Source organism: Papio anubis, chromosome 19 (assembly GCF_008728515.1).
Source record: "Papio anubis isolate 15944 chromosome 19, Panubis1.0, whole genome shotgun sequence".
Taxonomy (NCBI): Eukaryota; Metazoa; Chordata; class Mammalia; order Primates; family Cercopithecidae; genus Papio; species Papio anubis.
Genome location: NC_044994.1, coordinates 28,822,689 through 28,845,957, shown reverse-complemented (window position 1 = coordinate 28,845,957; position 23,269 = coordinate 28,822,689). Strand labels below are relative to the sequence as shown.

Here is a 23,269-nt window from a genome sequence, read left to right as displayed (position 1 = left end):
GAGAGAGAAAAACAGAGAAAGTAAGTTCATACATTCATACATAGGGGACTAAAGTGGGTGAGGAGTGCCTCTTTTTATTCTTATTTCCTGGATGAATTCCAAAAAAGTAAAGTGTAAATATAACTCATTATTAAAGAGTAACTTAACCCCTAGAGACTCTTACTGGGATGAATTTTAGTATAGGGTTACATTTATATAATTTTTAAAAATAATTCCGACTTTTAGATTCAGGGGTACATGAGCAGGTTTGTTACGTGGGTATATTCATGATGCTGAAGTTAGGGGTATGGTCACCCAGGTAAGTAAGCATAGTACCCAATAGTGAACATATAATTTCTTTACTTTCTACAAACTTTTGTCACAATTTCTTCCTGTGGTTAGCATTAATAACTAAATATTTTTAAGAGAACAAAAATAATCTTTAAGAATGGTTTAGATAACAATAAAATAAGTAACAATCAGTTCTTTAAGAATGCTTATTTCTCTGTAATACAAATGGAAAGAATCATTCAAACTGTTAGTTTGATATAAAATGTCATTCCAGGACAATTTATAATAACAATGGTCCAAAATCTGCTAAATTTATACAGCAACATAGAGTACATAAAATGGCCTCAAGAAATACAGCTTCTGTAGTATTTGAGATGACTATCAGATCAGTAAAACAGTATTTTCTAGGGCTTGTTAAACAGAACAAAGTGGCCCTATCTAAGTACACAATATATTCTTTTACTAAATAATTCAATTTGTAAACAAAAAAACAAAAACCAAATACTTATTCAAAACAAAAAGGTCAAGATTCATCAAAGTTGATAAGGTGTTTATATTAGTATACCACACTGCCAAACACCAAAATACTCTTTCTTCTTCCATATCCCTTCTCTTCTACTTACAGTTTTCTTCATTTTAAGAACTTCAGGTTTTTTATTTTCCCAAAATTATTTCAAAGACTAGAACATCTGCCTTCTCTTCCGAAGGGCCAGAAAGATACATTAAGGAGAGACCTTTTCTCTTGACACATTTTTTGTGTGTGTGTGAAAATTTTTTCTACCTCTCCTCACATACCACTCCACCGAGATCTATGATACAGCTTTGTGCAGTATGGTTTCTATCCTTGTTAAAAGTCTAACAGATGATGGTGACAAATCAAGGTAGTCTGGCTCCTATGCAGGGATGAGATATATAGTTAAATACAAAGCTTTGGATAGCTCCAGGGTATTACTGCTATTAGCAACCAATGATTTCTTTCACAGAATCATATAAAAATCTTGTGAATTTTCTCTTACCTATTTTCAGCACAGACACTGTGGGATCTTTGGCTCATTCTTAATACAGTCTTCGGAAAGATTAAAGCTAGTTCCTTTAATGTAAACTAGTTCAACTATTATGGAAAACATTTTGGAGATTCCTTAAAGAACTAAATGTAGAACTAATATTTGATCCAGCAATCCCACTACTGGGTATCCACCCAAAGGAAAACAAGTCATTATATGAAAAGGACACATGCACATGGATGTTTATAGCAGTACAATTCATAATAGCAAAAATATGGGCCCAACCTAAGTGGCCACCAACCAACAAGTGGATAAAGAAAATGTGGCATATATACACCATGGAATACTACTAAGCCAGAAAACAGAATGGAATAATGACCTTTGCTGCCACTTGGATGGAGCTGGAGGCCATTATTCTAAATGAAGTAACTCTGGAATGGAAAACCAAACATCGTTATGTTCTTATTTATAAGTGAGAGCTAAGTTATGAGGATACAAAGGCATAAGAATGATATAATGGACTTTGGGGACTCAGCAGAGCGGGGAAGAGTGAAAGTGGGTGAGGGATAAAAGACTAAATATTGAGTACAATGTACACTGCTCCAGTGACAGGTGTACCAAAATCTCAGAAATCGGTTATTAAAATAACTTATCCATGTAACCAAAAGCCACCTGTAGCTCAAAAACTATTAAAATAAAATAATTAAAACAATTTTTAAAATTATATGTATTTATTGAATTTCAGATATGTGTACATAATTCATATTTTCACTTTTTGGACTTCTGATTCACTTAGAGTTTATTCTGGTGTATGGTATAAGGCATGGGCTCCAATTTTATCTCTTTCCAAATGACTCTCCAGTTGTCACAATACTATTTATTACAAAGTTCATCCTGCTGTCACAGTTGTGAAATGCTATCTCAATTATATTCTTAATTTGCGTATGTAATTGAATTTAAACTTTCTATTCTTCTTTAGTAGTCTCGTTGTTTATTCATGTACCATGTTTTGATAGAGAGCTAATCACTTCCTTCTTGGCTCTTCTTTGTAAGAGGCTGATTAGTTAATTTTGCATATTTCTCTACATGGATTTCATAGCCAACATGTCTAGCTCCAGAAAAAATCTCCTTCATATATATATATATTTTTGGAAAATCACATTACACATATATGAATTAGGAGAATATCTGACATCATTTTTTGTTGAGTCATCCAAATGAACAACAAGGGCTGTCTTTTCATTCATTCAACTCTGCTTTTGTCTTTCAGGAGTCTTTGAAATGTTCCTCCTAAAAGTTTTGTACATTACTGTTAGGTTTATTTTATTACTGAGATGGAGCCTCACTTTGTCACCTATGCTGGAATTCAGTGGCACAATCTCAGCTCTCTGCAACCTCTGCCTCCCAGGTTCAAGCGATTCTCATGCCTCAGCCTCCCAAGTAGCTGGGACCACAGGCATGCACCACCTTGCCCGGCAAATTTTTGTATTTTTAGTAGAGACAGGGTTTCACCACGTTGGCCAGGCTGGTCTCGAACTCCTGATCTCAGGTGATCTGCCTGCCTTGGCCTCCCAAAGTGCTGGGATTACAAGAGTGAGCCACGGCGCCCAGCCATATTTTTTTGTGGACATTTTAAACTTCTTTTTCTGCCATTTTAATCTTCTGACTGGTTATTACTTTTACATAGATAGTATCATTGATTTGGATATGCCAAATTAAGTTTCATACCATATGCAAATAAAGGTGATTTTGCTTGAAAGAAAGAAAGAAAGCTAGTTCCCTTAAAATTCTTTCTTTGAAGAGCAGTTTCTAAAATGACGACCCATGAAATGGGCTCAAGGATGTGAGCTACAAGCACCTCTAAAGCCCTTCAGTTTACTAAGTCCTAGTCAGAGAAGTAACAGAAACAAAAATAAAAAACAACACAACTGAGTTTGATTTCTGGGAGAGGAAACTAAAACTTGGTTTCCTCCCAGTGAGCACTCAACAGGTGCTAGTGGTACATAGAGGTTTTTCCTTCCAGAGAGATCAGAAGATAAAGCAGAAGACAAAACATTCTTCTACTGGGCTACTAAGCAGCCCAACCCTTGCATAATGTAATGAAAATCAACAAAATCCAAATGAAGAACGGCACAGAAATGAGAAACGTGGGCTAGTCATCTCATCCCTGCTCTGTATTAATAATAGTAAAAATGAGAATTGCTATTTTTTATTCAGTGGCTACTTAGACTAGGTCCTTTACACATATAATGTAAAGGATCTACCAAATTCCAATAGGCCTGCAAAAAAGGCATGTTAGTTATCTACATATTATAGATGAAAGACTCAGAGAAGCTGAGTAACTTTCCCAAGGGATCAGATAGCTAGTCAGTGCTAAAATGGGATTATGACTCTAAATCCCACTGTGCTTTCTTTGCTGTCACTTTCCTTTGCTATGCCAGTTAAAACAGTGAAGTCAGCAAACATTAGACTTTAATACTTTTCTAATATAAGCTTTTAATACCACTGCTCACCATTGATCTGAGTCATATGTTCTAGAAATACAATTAGCTTAAATATTAATCAAATTTTATAATGGCTACATCCTCTGTGTCTTACACTATTACACGCTAACACGTTTCAGAATTATTGTGATTATACATATTTCTCTTTAAGTTTCAGATTTATCTTTCTTTTCATACTCATCCAGCCAGGCAAAAACCTACTAAGTTCATCAGACTGCTTGGCTTTGTAAATGGCACACTCATTTATATGGTTAAGTTCTCCAGACATAAACTTTCTTTGCTTAAAGACTGAATGTTACTAAGACTTTTTATGTTTTAATAATAAATGCACAATTTTCTACAAGAACAAACCCTTCAACAGGCTGATCCTGATGCACACACGTAAAATATCTTTTCCTTTTTACTAAGGCACTGGTCTGTGTTTATACAGTTGATCAATAAATCAAGTTACTCAAACTTTTAAAACAAAAATCCCATAAATGTTGGTATAATACATCTTTAAAATGCCAAAAATCAGAATTAATGGATATATTTTCTCACACAGAAACAGACTTTAAAATGATCTGAAATTATCTGATTTCATGTATACATTAAGAGTCTGAATCATTCATGTATGATAGGTAAATGTATCCGTAGTTAAAATTATATTATTTTAAATAATAACCTTGTTTTATGTTTCTAAGTTTTATAGAGGTTTATGTACTGTAAAATCATCTATATTAACCTTTGACAGGTTTATTCTGGTAAAGGAGATTTGCACCTGAGTGATCTACTCAGAATAAAAACCATAAATATCATTTTAAAAAAATCATGTCTTCCTTTCTTCCTTCTTTGATAACAAAGTTTTATAAATACTACCCGTATTTTAGTGCTTAAAAAAAAAAACTTAAACCAGTTAGACCAACTAAAAAATTTTAATTTTTGACAATGGTATAACATTTACTCCAATTCTTATTCACGATAATAAAGAAATGCTTATTTTACTATATGTAAAATAAGTCTGACTATGCCACATGACTAAAAGTCTTTGAGTTTACTCACATATCTTTTCCTTTCTTTTCTTAGCTTGTAAGATAAATCATGAACCAGCAAACCTTTACTGTAGAGTCAAATAATAAATATTTTAGGTTAGGAAAGGCATAGGGTATTTGCTGCAATTACTCTGCTGTTATTGCACAAAAGCAGCCTCGGACAATACATAACGCAATGGGTACGGCTGGAATTAGCTGGCACCCTATTGGATGTGGCCCACGGTAGTAGTATGTTCACCCCTGAGTTAAATCATGAGGAAAACATGAAAAATAGCGTCACTACAATCACCCAGGTATCATAACATTTAGCCTGACAAAAGAAACCATTCACAGCCATGCAAAGTATAGACTGGTTTAGCACTGAATAGAATTAATCCTGCCCCAGAAAGTGCTAAATATAACAGTCTACTTGAGTTAGATTCTACTTTTCCAGATAACCACAAAATTTTCTAAAGTATTTTACCAAACAAGGGCCCACTCTAACTGTGGCCAGGTTTTCTCAACTGTCTACTACCAACTGTATGCTACAGATTTTTTGTCCCAGGAAGGTTAAAGTATCACCACCTCCTCTCCATACAAAGAGTGAATTGTATTCCCCTTACCGCTGCTACCAGAGTTGGGGGCTGACTTCATTTCCAGTCTTCTCCAGTGCTGCCTTCTACTACCTAAGTTGGACAAGTTAAATGCTCACTTTCTTAGCCTCCTTTGCAGCCTACCATGGCCACATCACAAAATGCAGGACCTTTATAAATATCATATAAAAGACTACTGGGTGGGGAGTAGGGAGTGCTCTCATAAAGTTTTTATGTTTTTTAAAGGAGGGAGAGGGAGTCATAATTACCAGGACCTCTTCCCCTTTTCTGTCTGCCTTAATGGAAATGTAATGCCTAGAATCTGAGCAACCATTAAAAAAACCTGAGAGAACTGTAAAGATGCCAGCACTGAAAATGTTAAACCACTGAATCTTCCATGATCTCCAGAGTCCTTATTATGTGAGAAACAAAGGAGCTTGTAAATTGAATTTTTTTTTGCAAATGAAAGCATTCCTAACCTACCATTTCTAGAAAATGCTAGGACCTGGAGTACTACTCCTCATGAGAAATAGAAGAGTAAATAAAACTGGCTGAGCACTTTGTTATGAATTCTGACTAAACAGCATTCCTTTAAATCTGGAGAAAAAAGTAGCAGGAAGAAAAACACAAAAGACCATCTACCTTGAGGGTGAACAACCAATGGCAATGAAGTCAAAGTGGGCAAAAAAAAAAAAAAAAAGAGAAGGTGGGAGATGATTATCCAAATGCTAGAGATGTAGAAAAAAATAATAACTGAAAAAGCACTGATCTAGAATTGTGGGGCCAACAAGCCTTCTTAATGTTATACTCAGCAAATCAATTCTGAGAATCCTGATAATATTATTTTTCTATCATGAACTTCCACTGATTGGAAAATAAAAGTTCAGGACTCTGTTTTTGTAGCTACAGTCTTGTGTTTTTCAAGCTAATTATTATAATTTATCTTTATGCTTCCACTTCTCTGGTATTCACAAAGGCATACTTACTGTCAGTACATGACCATTTTTGACATTTGCAGAATCTTTGAAACAATTATTAACAATCAAGTTAATGATGATACTGCCAATAAAAATAATTGTTTCAAGCATTCACACACTAGTTTAGCTGACAGCTCCATCACTCTAACTTTAGGGACTTCTCTTCTACATGAGTATTGCTGCATACAATACTCAAAGATAAGTAATTCTACCTATTCAAAAGAAATTTCAGAAATAGCTTATTTTAACACATCCCTAAAATATGTTTTTACTTTATTTTCTTACAAATAATGCTATACACACACGCGCACACACACACACACCCCTCTAGGTCTAAACCCAATAGTTTTCTGCTCCATAAGAAAGATTTGGCAGCTTTATGTTGCCATATAGACACTTATCAATTACATCTTTACAGTAAAAAGAATTTTTTTTAATTTTTATGATTTCAGAGAATTCCTAGGACTGTCAAAGCTTTAACTAGAAAGAATACCAAACACAAGGAGGTTCCAGCTCAATTACAGCAGAGGAACAGAATTTAATAAAGTTCCAACACTATATTTAAATGACCAAATTTCTTATTGTCCTTTTTAGTTGACAAGTATGTGCTTAGCAATATAACAGCAGCAGCAAAACAGCTGGAGGGCCTTATCAGGCACAAAGGAAGCTACAGCACATACTGTTAAGTGTCGTTCTGATTGCCTAGAAACAGCAGCACATGCAGATTTACTCCCTGTTACAAATTAGAACAATTATTTCTCTGGAGTTTACATTGTCTTCATGAAATAGTCAAACTTCCTGCACGTTAAAAAAGAAGACTTTCAAAAGGATATCTTCCCTTTCTTTGATGATCAGTTCATTCTGTTCTTCCAACTGCCTGATCTTCTTCTCAAATGACTCCTGCTCAGCTTTCAGTCTTTCCTCCGTCACTTCCTTTTCCTCACTTACTCTGAAATAATAGAAAAAAATTTTAACATCTATCAGAATAAAATTAAATATGTGCCTATAGCTGCAGTTTACAAAAACTAGACTTCTTCCAAAGGTATGAAGAATTCTTCAGGAACACTCTGTTCTGTTTTTGTTGTTGCTTTTTTAAAAACTTAATCTCTCATAAGGCAATCTTTTTCACCTTTGTAATAAAAGACACTGTAACTTTTACATTAAAAATGTTTTCAGTCATCAGAGACATCTTAAATATGGAAAGTCCTACAAAGGACGCAGGTGCCAAATTATAATCCAGGACAGAAATATATTCCAATTTTTAAAACATGGGTTTCATTTTTTTTTGTTACCAAAACAGGTACAATCAATTGATTTTGATTTACATTTTGTATACGTTTGTTTAAATCCTATTAATAAAGTAAACAAAATATGTACTTTAAATATTTTACTAAATATACACGGGCAATTTTACTTTTTCCTGGTACCAATACCCTGCATTCTTTAGTAGCATATAAATTGTATGATTAAATAAAAAGATGACAGTAATGTAAAGGAAGGTTTGCAGTACATGTTATTCTTAGTCCAAAAAAAATTATAAAGTTAAAAACATTAACTAAGAAAATATTTAACTCTGAAAACGATTCCAACTTAATCAAACCAGAAAGGGATGATTTCTGACAAGAGCACAGACAGAAAAAACAAAAATTTAAAAACAAACAAACATGAACAACACCAACACTTTATTTGCAATTCACTGACTTATGTATTGGGACAAGCCTAATTTTCTTTCTTTTTTTTTTTTTTGAGACGGAGTCTCACTGTGGCCCAGGCTGGAGTGCAGTGGCCGGATCTCAGCTCACTGCAAGCTCCGCCTCCCGGGTTTACACCATTCTCCTGCCTCAGCCTCCCGAGTAGCTGGGAGTACAGGCGCCCGCCCCCTCGCCCGGCTAGTTTTTTTTTTGTATTTTTAGTAGAGACCGGGTTTCACCGTGTTAGCCAGGATGGTGTTGATCTCCTGACCTCGTGATCCGCCCGTCTCGGCCTCCCAAAGTGCTGGGATTACAGGCTTGAGCCACCGCGCCTGGCCCCTAATTTTCATTCTATTCTGTGTGCAGAGACATTAACCCCAAATTTCTGTTACTGGTACTTATTTCTCCAAAGCTCATAGAATGCACATATCCTATAAGATAACAGGAATAGGTGTAAGTGAAGCCCACAGGGAATCTAAACCTTTTCTTTGAGCTACTAAATTTACTTGTGCCCAGAACCCTACTCTACTAGAGCAACTTCTGTATAACATGAATCCCATAGGTTTTCCTTCTTGCCTGCCCTCTGGTAGAGATACTGCAATCAACCGGATAACTGAAAACTAGAATCATGAATATTCAAGAGTTGATTGTATCTTGTCTTTGAAATAATTTGTGTGAAAGCACATGGCACATAGTAGTGCTCAATAAATAGGTTTATTTCTTCTTACTTATCATAGCATTCAAGTCATTTTCCCTGTCCTATATATTACTTATGTTTAGCATACCACTAGGCCCATGAATGGGACCCAGGCCCTTTTTTCAAAGAGGGTAATATCAAAGACTGATATATTTACAAAGAATTCAGACAACTAAACAAATATATACACACGAAGAGACTTTATACTCTGTTAGCAGGTTATCCTGCTTCCTTTGTTCCCATCTCTTTACAATGCCTTCCCTTTTCCTGTTATTACTCTGAAGCCCACTTGCAATAACATCTTTCAAAGTAACTTTGACAAAGTCTGCTTATCTCTCTGGGCGTTACTGATCTCACTAAGAAAGAAAAAAGGCTAGGCTAGACAATTTTAAAAATCCTTTCCCACTTAAGTTCCAGAACTTCTTTCACTATATTATAAATATTTGACTGTGTGTATGTGTGTGTATCCTTTATAAATATGGAAACCATTTGTAAAGAAGGAAAAAGTTACCAAACATTTGGACACGGAACAAGACATAAAATACTATGGTTTAGGCAAAAGCTATGCCGATAGCATGACAGAGTAGTAAGTAGATTAGAGAAATATTAAAAAGTATAAAGACATGAAATTTGGCATGAGACTACAGAAATGCAAAACAAAGTGATGAATCTGTAGGACGATGCATAAAACAAAGAAATGAGTGATGCTGTATACAGGTTGAGTGGCCCTTATCTAAAATGCTTGGGACCAGAAGTGTTTCAGATTTGAAATAGTTTCCAATTTGGGAATATCGACATTACCCGATGGGTATGATGCAGGACTTTTTTTTTTTTTTTTTTTTTTTTTTTTAACATTTTAAACAGTATCTTTAAATCACAGAGCATAGAATAAGCAAACAAACAGTGAGTAATGCAAGGAGGTCTTGTTCCCATGTGGGACACTGTGAGGGGCCTGCTGTTGGCATGCCCAGCCTGCTCAGATGCCTCTGTAGGATTGATGGCGCAGGAGAATCTGTGCATGCTCAAAAACGCTCTATCACAGCTACAGGGGTTCTGGGAGGGTCTTTTTTCCCTTGTGGAGGTACACTAAATAAACTGTGTGCTGTATGTCTGTGTTTTGACTGTGACCTGTCACATAAGGTGTGGTGTGAAATTTTCCACTTTTAGCATCACGCCAGTGCCAAAAAAATTTCAAATTTTGAAGCATTTCAGATTTCCAATTTTTGTATTAGCGATACCCAATCTGTATTGTGAGCAAAGAATAAATACTGTCAAGGTAAGAAAATATGTAACAAAATCCCTCCCAGTTTAGACTGGTAAAATCTTGAAGACACGATAAAAGAGGAAAATCTGTAAGTAGATATCACAACATTTATTTTCATTTATTTATTTAAAAGTATTTAGTGAACACCTACTAAAGGAAAAAGTAATCACAATAATTTTGTTCAGTATAGAGTTTCCAAAAGGGATCTAAAAAATGGCTTTCTGTAGTTTCAATCCCATTCATAAAAGCCATTAGAGATATGAAGAATGTCCCAAAGATTTGTTTCTTCAACAAACAATGCTCCATGGTCATAAAAAACAGTAACAGAAAAGCAGATCGCAGGTTTACCTTAACATTAATCTAAATGCACAGATTATCTCTAGAGTCCAGCCAGGTCAGAAATTCCCTAATGTCAGAGTCTGTGATGAGCTCTTCCCAAAATGTATTCTATCCAGATAAAATCATTCTTTTCTAAATTTAGTTTCTGGGGTATATTTGAAATATTTGTTGCTATGTTATTAAGCAGGGCTTTTTCTTTTTAATCTTTTCTGTTATGCTGCTATGATTTGACTACCCTGTAGCAGTTATTAAGCCCTAGAAGGCTATAAAATTAACAAGCTGTATTAACAAAAAAGAGCAACATTTTTTCGATAGGCCTAGCTAAAGATATGCATGGCTTCTTTGTGGTCCATTAGCATACTTAATATGAGCTAGTATATTAATACAGATTTTCAATGTAGAAGACCTGCCAATAAAGCAACCTCAAGATTTGATATTCATTATGAAATCTGTCGTCTTATGTTCGACAGTATTTCCAATGAAGTATATGTAACAAGAAAATATTTGGTATCATGGTCATATTTTTCATCTAAGTATTCTCAGACCACAAAGTAAAATAAAAAGACCTAATTCTGTATCACATTTTAAAGTATAATAGTTAGTCCTCACTTCTCCATAGTTTCACTTTCTGTGGTTTCTGTTACCTGATGTCAACAGTGGTCCAAAAACATTAAATGGCAAATAGCAGAAATAAATAATTCTTAAGTTTTAAACTGTGCACCCTTCTTAGTAGCATGATGAAATCTTGAGCCAGCCCACTTATGTCCCACCTGGAACATGAATCATCCTTTTGTTCAGCATATCCACACTGTGTACGATTCCTGCCTGTGAGTAGCCATATGGGTTATCAGACTGACTGCTGAGGTATATCACAGTGCTAGTGTTCAAGTAACCCTTATTTTACTTTCATTACAGTACATTGTTACATTCATTCTATTTATTAGTAGTTACTGATGTTAATCTCTTACTATGCCTAATTTAGAAATTAAATTTTATCATCGGTATGTGCATATAGGAAAAAGCATAATATATACAGAGTTTCAGGGGGTCTTGGAATATATCTCCTGCAAATAAGGGATGACTACTGTACAGCAAAAAGCTACTTAACACAATGAAAATCTAAATATATAAAAGTGAACTATTTGACTAATAGGATAAAATACATCTCCTTCCAGACAGAAGGAGATGTAGTGTTGATTTGTTAATTATCTACAAGAAGGGCAATAACCTGGTCATAAAGAAATCATCATTGTTGGTAATACCTCAGAGTAGTTCTCAAAAACTTCCACAAAATGTACTCTTATCTAACAGGTAGGAGAACTGGGTGGTTGGGCTGAAAATCAGGCCAAAGTACTGAATTTATTTGAAGTCTTATGCTTTACCTTAAACATTCATGCATATTTTGTATTCCTCTCCATAAAACTATTCTATTTTAATATAAAAAGTTTCCCCATACTCACCTATTCTAAATTTTTTAATAAAACTAATGTTTTAGAAAGGGATTTATTTTATAACTTTGCACACTCCTGATATTCTTCCAAATACTCCAGAAATTGGTACTTTTAAACGAATGTGAAAGACAACATCAAGTCAGCAAACCTATCTCAAAGAGAATTCTAGCTCACCTAATAGTCAAACAGATAAGTTTCTTCCCTATTTAAATTCTACCATTTGGGAGCTGGGTATGTTGGTTGTATTTTGTGACTTATAATGATCAACTTAGTGAGTAAGATTTGGAAAAGGAAGGAACAGATTTCAGAGTATGCCTAACAAATAGAAAAAAAATTAAATTGTTTTCAAGCAAAAATAATTGCATTGATAAAGAAGGGATCTCTCATTACAAAGAAATATTTCAATGAAATCAATTTAACTTCCTCTTTACAAATTTTAATGTTTGGCTGTTATTTAACATGTACTGCCTAAAGTAACGTAAGTGCTTTCAGGCATCAAAGATACAGCAATACATGTCTAAAAGGGCTCTATGAACTACAAACCAATATCTCTTATGAATACAGACACAAAAATCCTTAACAAAATACTAGCAAACAGAATCTAGGTAGATAAAAATAATTCTACATGATTACAAATTAGGATTTATCCCAAGAATGCAAAGTAGTTTTAATATCCAAAAGCCAATTAATGTAATATACAATATCAATAGAATAAAAGACAAAAATAACATGATCATTTAAATAGATGCAGAAAAGCATTTGAAAAAAATCCAGGATCAATTTATAATTTTAAAAAACTCAATAAAGAGGAAGAGAAGGGAATCTCCTCAACCTGATAAAAGCCATCTATGAAATAACCCACACGTAACGTTACCTTAATAGTGAAAGACTGAATGCTTTCCTCCATGTTCAGGAACAAAATAAGGATACCTGCCATCATTGTTTCAATTCAATACAATGCTACAGTGATAGTAAAAATATTAAAGACAATAATGAACAATTCTTAACAATTACATTAGGGGGAAAAAGGAAAGACATCCAGATTCCAAAGGAAGACATAAAACCATCACTATTTCATATGATGTGATTGTGCATAGAAAAATTGAGGAAACTCACTAAAAAAACTATTAGAACTAACGAGGGAGTTTGGCAATGTTACAGGATCCCAGAAAAATGTATATTCATATTCTAGCAGAGAATAACCCCAAAATGAAATTAAGGAAACAATTCCATTTACAATTTCATCAAGAATAAAGTTCAAAAGAACAAAAATCATACCTGAGAGTAACTAAACACTTGAAACAAATTAAGACCTAATTAAATAAAAACCACATTCATTATTGGAAGACAATATTGTTAAAAGAGCAGTCTCAAAGTTGATGTACAGATTAAGTGTAAAAATCTCAATTGGCTTCTCTGCAGAAAGTGATCCCAAAATTCATACGGAAATGAAAGGGACACACAATATCCAAAACACTCTTGAAGAAGGGAGAACACAAAAGATTTGCAATTCCCAATTTCAAAACTTACTGCAAACTACAGTAATCAAAACAGTGTGGTACTGGCATGAAGACTTAACATATGGATCAGTGGAACAGAACTGAGAGACCCAAAATAAACCTTCATATTTCTAGTAAACTGATTTTCAATGAAGGTACCAAGAAAACTGAAGAAAAAATAATAACCTTTCAAAAAAAATGCTGAGGTAACTTGATATCTATATGCAAAGGAATAAAGTTGGACCCCTACATCACACTATATACAAAAATTAACTCAAAATTAATCAAAGACCAAAATGTAAGAGCTAAAACTATATACTCTAGAAGAAAACAAAGGCATATATCTTGAAGGGACTGGTGTATGAAATAGATTAAGCCTGAAAAACTCAACAATAAAAAAATCCCATTGAAAAGGATATAAACAGACACTTCTTCAAAGGAGAAACACAAATGGCCAACAAGCACATAAAAATATGTTCAACATCATTAGCCATTAAGTAAATCCAAATCAAACCCACAATTAGATACCACTTCGTACCTACTAGGATAACTATAATTAAAAAAAAGACAGATAATAACAAATGTTGACGAAGCTGCAGAAAAACGAAAACCCTTGTACAGTGCTAGTAGGGATGTAAAATGGCACAATCGCTTTAAGTCTGGCAGTTCTTCAAAAAGTTAAACACAGAGTTACCATACAACCCAGCAATTCTACTCCTAGGTAGATACTCAAGAGAAATGAAAACATATGTCCACATAAAAACTTGTACATATATGTTCATAGCAGTATTATCCACAATAAAAGTATGACAACCTGACATCTATCAATGGATGAATAGATAACCAAAATGTGTCATTGTCTATACAATGGAATGTTATTCAGCAACAAAGAGAAATTAGGTAGTAATACATGCTACCTACCATGTGAATAAACCTTGAAATCACTATGCTGAGTTTTAAAAACTAGTTTTAAAAGATCACATGTATGATTCCATTTATGTAAGATATCTAGAACGGGCAAATTCACCGAGAAAGAAATCAGAGCGGTGGCAGTCTGGGGCTAGGAAGGATTGGTGGGAAGTGCGCAGTGAGTGCTAATGTATATAGGGTTTCATTTTGGTGTGATGAAAACGTACTAAAACTGATTGTGGTGATGGGTACACAACTGTGAATACGCTGTTTAATAAATGGAATTATATATTTTATTCCTACTAACGAATGACCTTCTTCTTTCCTTTTAAGTAAAGTTTAAGTAGTTAAAAACTCTAAGTGAAATAAGAATTTTTAGATGAAAAGTGAAATACATAAATTTCTATACAATGAATAAGGTAGATTCGATATTAAAAATGGAAATAACAAAAATAAATGTAAATACAGGAAAAAGATTAGATATAAAGAAAACTGATCAAAGTACATACTGTTTTAAAAACTCTAAGAATAGGGTCAGGTGCGGTGGCTCACGCCCGTAATCCCAGCACTCTGGGAGGCTGAGGTGGGCGGATCACGAGGTCATGAGATCAAGATCATCCTGGCTAACACGGTGAAACCCCGTCTCTGCTAAAAAATAGCTGGGCATGGTGGTGGGCACCTGTAATCCCAGCTACTCAGGAGGCTGAGGCAGGAGAATGGCATGAAACCAGGAGGCGGAGCTTGCAGTGAGCCGACATCGCACCACTGCACTCCAGCCTGGGTGACAGAGCAAGACTCCATCTCAAAAAAAAAAAAAAAACTCTAAGAATAAAACTCATTTTTCAAGAAACAAAGAATAAGAGGCAGTATGATACATAGTACTTAAAGCTGATCAGATATTTGATTATTTACATGCTTAAGTTGGTAACCAAGAAAAAAAAGTTAACTTTCTAATACTTACTGGTTATCACTTTTAGTTCATACACACTCATTTTATAATGCAGCCATACCTTGATACCAAAATTTGACTAGGGTATTATGAAAAACAAAAATTATAATCCAATCTATCTGATAAATATAGCTGAAAAAAATTCTAAAAAACAATTCACAAGATGAATCCAGATATATAAAAAGATAATATGTCTAACGTTTACTCCAGGAAGGCAAGATTTGTTTAACAGTTGAAAATTAATTTATGTATTTCACTATGTTAACAGAATAAAGGAAAAATCTCATATGCTCATCTATAATAGCAGAAAAGGCAGTTGTCAAAATTCAATCTATTTACAATAAAAACTCAACAACCTAGAAACAGAAGAAACTACCTCAATCTAATAAAAAGAATCTTTAAAAATAAAAAATCCTACAGTTAACATATGTCTGAGAGTAAAACAAAAATTTGTCCCTCCCTACCTTTGCACTTCAGGAATAAGGCAAAAATGTCAGCTATTACTATCTCCCTCTGTTCATTATTGACTGGATATCATAGCCAGCACAATAACACAAGAAAATAGAATGCCTACAGACCAAGAAAAAGTAAAATTTTTATGTGCTGATGACATCATTGTATATAGAAAATATTAAGAAATCTCCAGGCAAGATGGCCAAACAGAAACAGCTCTGGTCTGCAGCTCCAGTGAGACCAACAGAGAAGGTGGGGGATTTCTGCATTTCGAACTGAGGTACCTGGTTCATCTCATTGGACTGGTTAGACAGTAGGTACACCCCACGCATGGCGAGCAGACGCAGGATGGTGCATTACCTCACCCAGAAGCACAAGGGGTTGGGGAACTCCCTCCACTAGCAAAGGGAAGCCCTGAGGGACTGTGCCATGAGGGATAGTGCTATCTGGCGCAGACACTACGGTTATCCAACGGTCTTCACAACCCACAGACCAGGAGATTCCCTCGGGTGCCTACACCACCAGGGCCCTGGGTTTCAAGCACAAAACTGGGCAGCGATCTGAGCAGACACCAAGCTAGCTACAGGAGTTTTTTCATATGCCAGTGGTGCCTGGAACACCAGCAAGACAGAACAATTCACTCCCCTGGAAAGGGGGCTGAAGCCTGGGAGCCAAGTGGCCTTACTCAGCAGATCCCACACACACACGGAGCCCAACAAGCTAAGATCCACCGGCTTGAAATTCTCGCTGCCAGCACAGCACTCTGAAGTCAACCTGGGACTCTCCAGCTTGGTGGGGGAAGGGGCACCCACCATTACTGAGGCTTGAGTAGGCAATTTTCTCCTCAAAATGTAAACAAAGCTGAAGTTCGAACTGGGTGCAGAACCCACCACAACACAGCAAAGCCACTGTAGCCAGACTGCCTCTCTAGATTCTTCCTCTCTGGGCAGGGCATCTCTGAAAGAAAGGCAGCAGCCCCAGCCAAGGACTTATAGATAACACTCCCATCTCCCTGGGTCAGAGCACCTGGGGGAAGGGGTGGCTGTGGGCACAGCGTCAGCAGAGTTAAACATTCCTGCCTGCTGGCTCTGAAAAGAGGAGCGGATTTCCCAGCACAGTGCTCAAGCTCTGCTAAGGGACAGACTTCCTCTTCAAGTGGGTCTCTGACCCCCCATGCCTCCTGACCAAGAGAGACCTCCCGGCAGGCATTGATAGACACCTCATACAGGACAGCTGCAGCTGGCATCTGGTGGCTGCCCCTCTGGAAGGAAGCTTCCTGAGGAAGGAGCAGGTAGCAGTCTTTGCTGTTCTGCAGCCCCTGCTGGTGATACTCAGACAAATAGGGTCTAGAGTGGACCTCAAGCAAACTCCAGCAGACCTGCAAAAGAGGGGCCTGACTGTTAGAAGGAAAACTAACAAACAGAAAGCAATAGCATCAACATCAACAAAAAGGACATCCATGAAAAAAACCCATCCAAAGGTTACTAACATCAAAGACCAAAGGTAGATAAATCCACGAAGATGAGGAAAAACCAGCACACAAAGACTGAAAATTCCAAAAACCAGAATGCCTCTTTTCTTCCAAAGGATCACAACTCCTCACCAGCAAGGGAACGAAACTGGACAAAGAATGAGTTTGACGAATTGACAGAAGTAGGCTTCAGAACGTGGGTAATAACAAACTCCTCTGAGCTAAAGGAGCATGTTCTAACCCAATGCAAGGAAGCTAAGAACCTTGATAAAAGGTTACAGGAACTGCTAACTAGAATAACCAGTTTAGAGAAGAACATAAATGACCTGATGGAGTTGAAAGACACAGCACGAGAATGTCGTGAAGCATACACAAGTATCAATAGCCGAGTTGATCAACTGGAAGAAAGGCTATCAGAGATTGAAGACCAACTTAATGAAATAAAGCGTGAAGACAAGATTAGAGAAAAAAGAATGAAAAGGAATGAACAAAGCCTCCAAGAAATATGGGACTATGTGAAAAAACCAAGCCTATATTTGATTGGTGTACCTGAAAGTGATGGGGAAAATAGAACCAAGTTGGAAAACATACTTTAGGATATTATCCAGGAGAACTTCCCCAACCTAGCAGGACAGGCCAACATTCAAGTTCAGAAAAACAGAGAACACCACAAAGATATTCCTCGAGAAGAGCAACCCCAAGACACATAATTGTCAGATTCATCAAGGCTGAAATGAAGGAAAAAATGTTAAGGGCAGCCAGAGAGAAAGGTCAGGTTACCCACAAAAAGAAGCTCACCAGACTAACAACAGATCTTTCTGCAGAAACCCTACAAGCCAGAGGAGAGTGGGGGCCAATATTCAACATTCTTAAAAGAATTTTCAACCCAGAATTTCATATCCAGCCAAACTAAGCAGCATAAGCAAAGGAGAAATAAAATCCTTTACAGACAAGCAAATGCTGAGAGATTCTGGCACCACCAGGCCTGCCTTACAAGAGCCCCTGAAGGAAGCACTAAACATGGAAAAGAAAAACTGGTATCAGCCACTGCAAAACTCTTTCGTATGCAAAAACATACCAAAATGTGAAGACCATTGACACTATGAAGAAACTGCATCAACTAATAGGCAAAATAACCATCTAACATCATAATGACAGGATCAAATTCACACATAACAATATTAACCTTAAATGTAAATGGGCTAAATGCCCCAATTAAAAGACACAGACTGACAAATTGGATAAAGAGTCAAGACCCATCGGTGTGCTGTATTCAGAATACCCACCTCATGTGGAAAGACACACAGGCTCAAAATAAAGGGATGGAGAAATATTTACCAAGCACATAGAAAGCAAAAAAAACAAAAACAAAAACAAACAAAAAAAACAGGGGTTGCAATCCTATTCTCTGATAAAACAGACTTTAAACCAACAAAGGTCAAAAAAGACAAAGAAGGGCATTACATAATGGTAAAGGGATAAATGCAGCAAGAGCTAACTATCCTAAATATATATGCACCCAATACAGGAGCACTCAGATTCATAAAGAAAGTTCTTGGAGACCTACAAAGAGACTTAGACTCCCACACAATAATAGTGGGAGACTTTAACACCCCACTTTCAAAATCAGATCAATGAGAGAGAAAACTAACATGGATATTCAGGACTTGAACTCAGCTCTGGACCAAGCAGACCCAATAGACATCTACAGAACTCTCCATGCCAAATCAACAGAATATATATTCTTCTCAGCACCACATAGCACTTATTCTAAAATTGACCACATAATTGGAAGTAAAACACTCCCCAGCAAAGACAAAAGAATGGAAATCATAATAAACAGTCTCACAGACCACAGGGCAATCTAATTAGAACTCAGGATTAAGAAACTCACTCAAAACCACATAAGTACTTGGAAACTGAACAATCTGCTTCTGAATGACTACTGGGTAAATAATGAAATGAAGACAGAAATAAGTAAGTTCTTTGAAACCAATGAGAATAATTATACAACGTACCAGAATCTCTGGGATACAGCTATAGCAGTGCTTAGAGGGAAATTCATAGAACTAAATGCCTACATGAGAAAGTGGGAAAGATCTAAAATCAACATCTTAACATCACAATTAAAAGAACTAGAGAAGCAAAAGCAAACAAATTCAAGAGCTAGCTGAAGACAAGAAATAACTAAGATCAGAGCAGAATGAAGGAGATAGAGACATGAAAAACCCTTCAAAAAAAAATTAGTGAATCCAGGAGCTGGTTTTTTGAAAAGATCAACAAAATAGACAGACTGCTAGCCAGACTAATAAAGAAGAAAAAAGAGAAGAATGAAATAGACACAGCAAAAAATGATAAAGGGGATATCACCACTGATCCCACAGAAATACAAATTACCATCAGAGAATACTATAAACACCTCTAAGCAAATAAACTAGAAAATCTAGAAGAAATGGATAAATTCCTAGACACATACACCTTCCCAAGACTAAACCAGAAAGAAGTTGAATCTCTGAATAGACCAATAACAACTCCTGAAATTGAGGCAGTAATTAACAGCCTACCAACCAAAAAATGCCCAGGACCAGATGGATTCACAGCCGAATTCTACCACAGGTACAAAGAGGAGCTGGTATCATTCCTTCTGAAACTATTCCAAACAACAGAAAAAGAGGGATTCCTCCCTAACTCATTTTATGAGGCCAGTATCATCCTGATACCAAAACCTGGGCAGAGACACAGCAACAACAAAAAATTCCAGGCCAATATCCCTGATAAATATCGATGGGAAAGTCCTCAATAAAATATTGGAAAACTGGATCCAGCAGCACATTAAAAAGCTTACCTACCACGATCAAGTCAGCTTCATCCCTGGGATGCAAGGCTGGTTCAACATACGCAAATCAATAAATGTAATCCATCACAAAACAGAACCAATGACAAAAACCACATGATTATCTCAATAGATGCCGAAAAGGCCTTGGATAAAATTCAACACCTTTTCATGCTAAAAACACTCAATACACTAGGTATTGATGAAACGTATCTCAAAATTAAGACCTATTTATGACAAACCCACAACCAATATCACACTGATTGGGGAAAAGCTGGAATCATTCCCTTTGAAAACCTGCACAAGATAAGGATTCCCTCTCTCACCATTCCTATTCAACATAGTATTGGAATTTCTGGCCACAGCAATCAGAGAAGAGAAAGAAATAAAGGGTATTCGAAGAGGAAAAGAGGAAGTCAAATTGTCTCTGTTTGCAGATGACATGATTGCATATTTATAAAACCCCATTGTCTCAGCCCAAAAGCTCCTTAAGCTGATAAGCAACTTCAGCAAAGTCTCAGGATACAAAATCAATGTGCAAAAATCACAAACATTCCTATACGCCAATAATAGACAAAAAAGAGCCAAATCATGAGTGAACTCCCATTCACCATTGCTATAAAGAGAATAAAATACCTAGGAATACAACTTACAAGGGTTGTGAAGGACCTCTTCAAGGAGAACTACAAACCACTGCTCAAGGAAATAAGAGAGAACACAAATGGAAAAACATTCCATGCTCAAAGATAGAATCAATATTGCGAAAATGGCCATACTGCCCAAAGTAATTTATAGATTCATTGCTATTCCCTTCAAGCTACAATTGACTTTCTTCACAGAATTAGAAAAAACTACTTTAAATTTCATATGAAACCAAAAAAGAGCCCATATAGCCAAGACAATCCTACACAAAAAGAACAAAGCTGAAGGCATCATGCTACCTGACTTCAAACTATACTAGAAGGCTACAGTAACCAAAACAGCATGGTACTGCTACCAAAACAGATACATAAGCCAATGAAACAGAACAGAGGCCTCAGAAATAATACCACACATCTACAACCATCTAATCTTTGACAAACTTGAAAAAAACAAGCAATGGGGAAAGGATTCCCTATTAAATAAATGGTGTTGGGAAAACTGGCTAGTCATATGCAGAAAACTGAAACTGGACCCCTTCCTTATACCTTATACAAAAATTAACTCAAGATAGATTAAAGACTTAAACGTAAGATCTAAAACCATAAAAACTCTAGAAGAAACCCTAGGAAATACCATTCAGGACATAGACATGGGCAAAAGCTTCATGACTAAAACACCAAAAGCAATGGCAAACAAAAGCCAAAATTTACAAATGGGATCTAATTAAACTAAAGAGCTTCTGCATCGCAAAAGAAACTATCATCAGAGCGAACAGGCAACCTACAGAATGGGAGAAATTTTTGCAATCTATCTATCTGACAAAGGACTAATATCCAGAATCTACAAGGAACTTAAATTTACAAGAAAAAAAACAACCCCATCAAAAAGTGGGCGAAGGATATGAACAGACACTTCTCAAAAGAAGACATTTATGGGGCCAGCAAACATAAGATAAAAGGCTCATCATCACTGGTCATTAGAGAAATGCAAATCAAAACCACAATGAGACACCACCTCACGTCAGTTAGAATGGCGATCATTAAAAAGTCAGGAAACAGATGCTGGAGAGGATGTGGAGAAATAGGAACACTTTTACACCACTGGTGGGAGTGTAAAATAGCTCAACCATTGTGGAAGACAGTGTGGCGATTCCTCAAGGATCTAGAACCAGAAATAATATCTGACCCAGCAATCCCATTACTGGGTATATGCCCAAAGGATAATAAATTGTTCTACTATAAAGACACATACACACATATGTTTATTACAGCGCTATTCACAATAGCAATGACTTGGAACCAACCCAAATGCCGGTCAACGATAGACTGGATAAAGAAAATGTGACACATTTATACGATGTAATACTATGCAACCATAAAAAAGAAGGAGTTCATGCCCTTTGCAGGGACATGGATGAAGTTGGAAACCATTATTCTCAGCAAACTAACACAGGAACAGAAAACCAAACACTGCATGTTCTTACTCGTAAGTGGGAACTGAACCATGAGAACATATGGGCACAGGGAGGGGAACATCACACACTGGGGCCAGTAGGCGGATTGAGCGACAAGGGGAAGGATAGCATTAGGAGAAATACCTAATGTAGATGACTGTTGATGGGTGCAGCAAACTACCATGGCACATGTAACAAACCTGCACGTTCTGCACATGTATCCCAGAACTTAAAGTATAATAAAAAATAAAACAGAAAAAAAAATTAATTAAGGAATCTACAGAAAATATATTAAAACAAGCAAATTAAGGAAGATCAGTTATTGTGGTAGGCAACCTCTGCAACACAAACCAATGATCCCTGTTTCCTGGTATTCATGTCCTTGTTTAATACCCTATCCTCAAGTATAGCCTTGATCTAGTGACTCTCAAAATTGATGAGATGTCACATCTGAGCTTAGTTTACAAAAAGATAGGGACTGCTGTCTTGTTTACTCTTGCTCATTCTGATGGAAGCCAGCTGCCATGTTGTAAGCCACCACAAGGAGAGGCCCTGGAAACATGTTTCTGGAAATTGCAGGAAGTGTAATCACTGCATGTGGTAGCACAATGTTGTACAACACTATCATGTTTAACAATGTGTAGAGTAGGAAATACGCCAAATGATCTGGGTGACTGATTTACTTAAGGAGATTTCCAAGTACCTGCTGAAGATGCCACCTGGTTTCTTTTTGGTGCTTATAGTAAACTGGGAGAAGAAAGAGATAAACTGAAGGAAAGATATTAAACCAAAATGAGCCAGGACTTCACATTCAGCCTGCCCATAGCGAAAAACATGCTAAAATTAAGAAATGTCTTCTGAGAAAATTCCAAATCCAGGAGAATACCCGGAAAAACATGCTCTAGAGATAAAACCAAGGGTGAATCTTTCATTAAGACCTCAGAAAGATCAAAGTTGATGCCTCAATACAGTCACACAAAAGGCACTTTAACGTTATTAAAGTTGGGCCTCACAAAACCTTTCAATCAAACAATAGGGCCTCCAGGAAGTTTACCAGGGTTTTAAGTTGCTAAATTTTGTGATAATGTATTAGGCAGCCATAAATAACTAATACAGATTTTAGCATATTAATCAGTTATTTTAAATTCCTCATCAGACTGTTCCAACGTTTATGCCATAACTGCACCGGTGTCTGTTGCTCTCTTTGTGTACATGTTGTTTTCTCTACATTTTCATATGTCTCATATTTTATTGCTATCT

At 36.2% G+C, this 23,269-nt stretch overlaps 1 protein-coding gene across 11 annotated transcripts in view; it reads right to left on the bottom strand.

Moving 5' to 3' along the window:
- KIAA1328 (KIAA1328 ortholog) overlaps positions 1–23,269 on the bottom strand; it is a 384,673-nt gene that overhangs the window by 315,670 nt on the left and 45,734 nt on the right. For all 11 annotated transcript variants that reach the window (XM_031658950.1, XM_031658942.1, XM_031658943.1 and 8 more), the window contains one exon: positions 7,192–7,307. In XM_031658950.1, the coding sequence (XP_031514810.1) occupies positions 7,192–7,307 (116 nt within the window). The remainder of the gene's footprint in view (positions 1–7,191; positions 7,308–23,269) is intronic.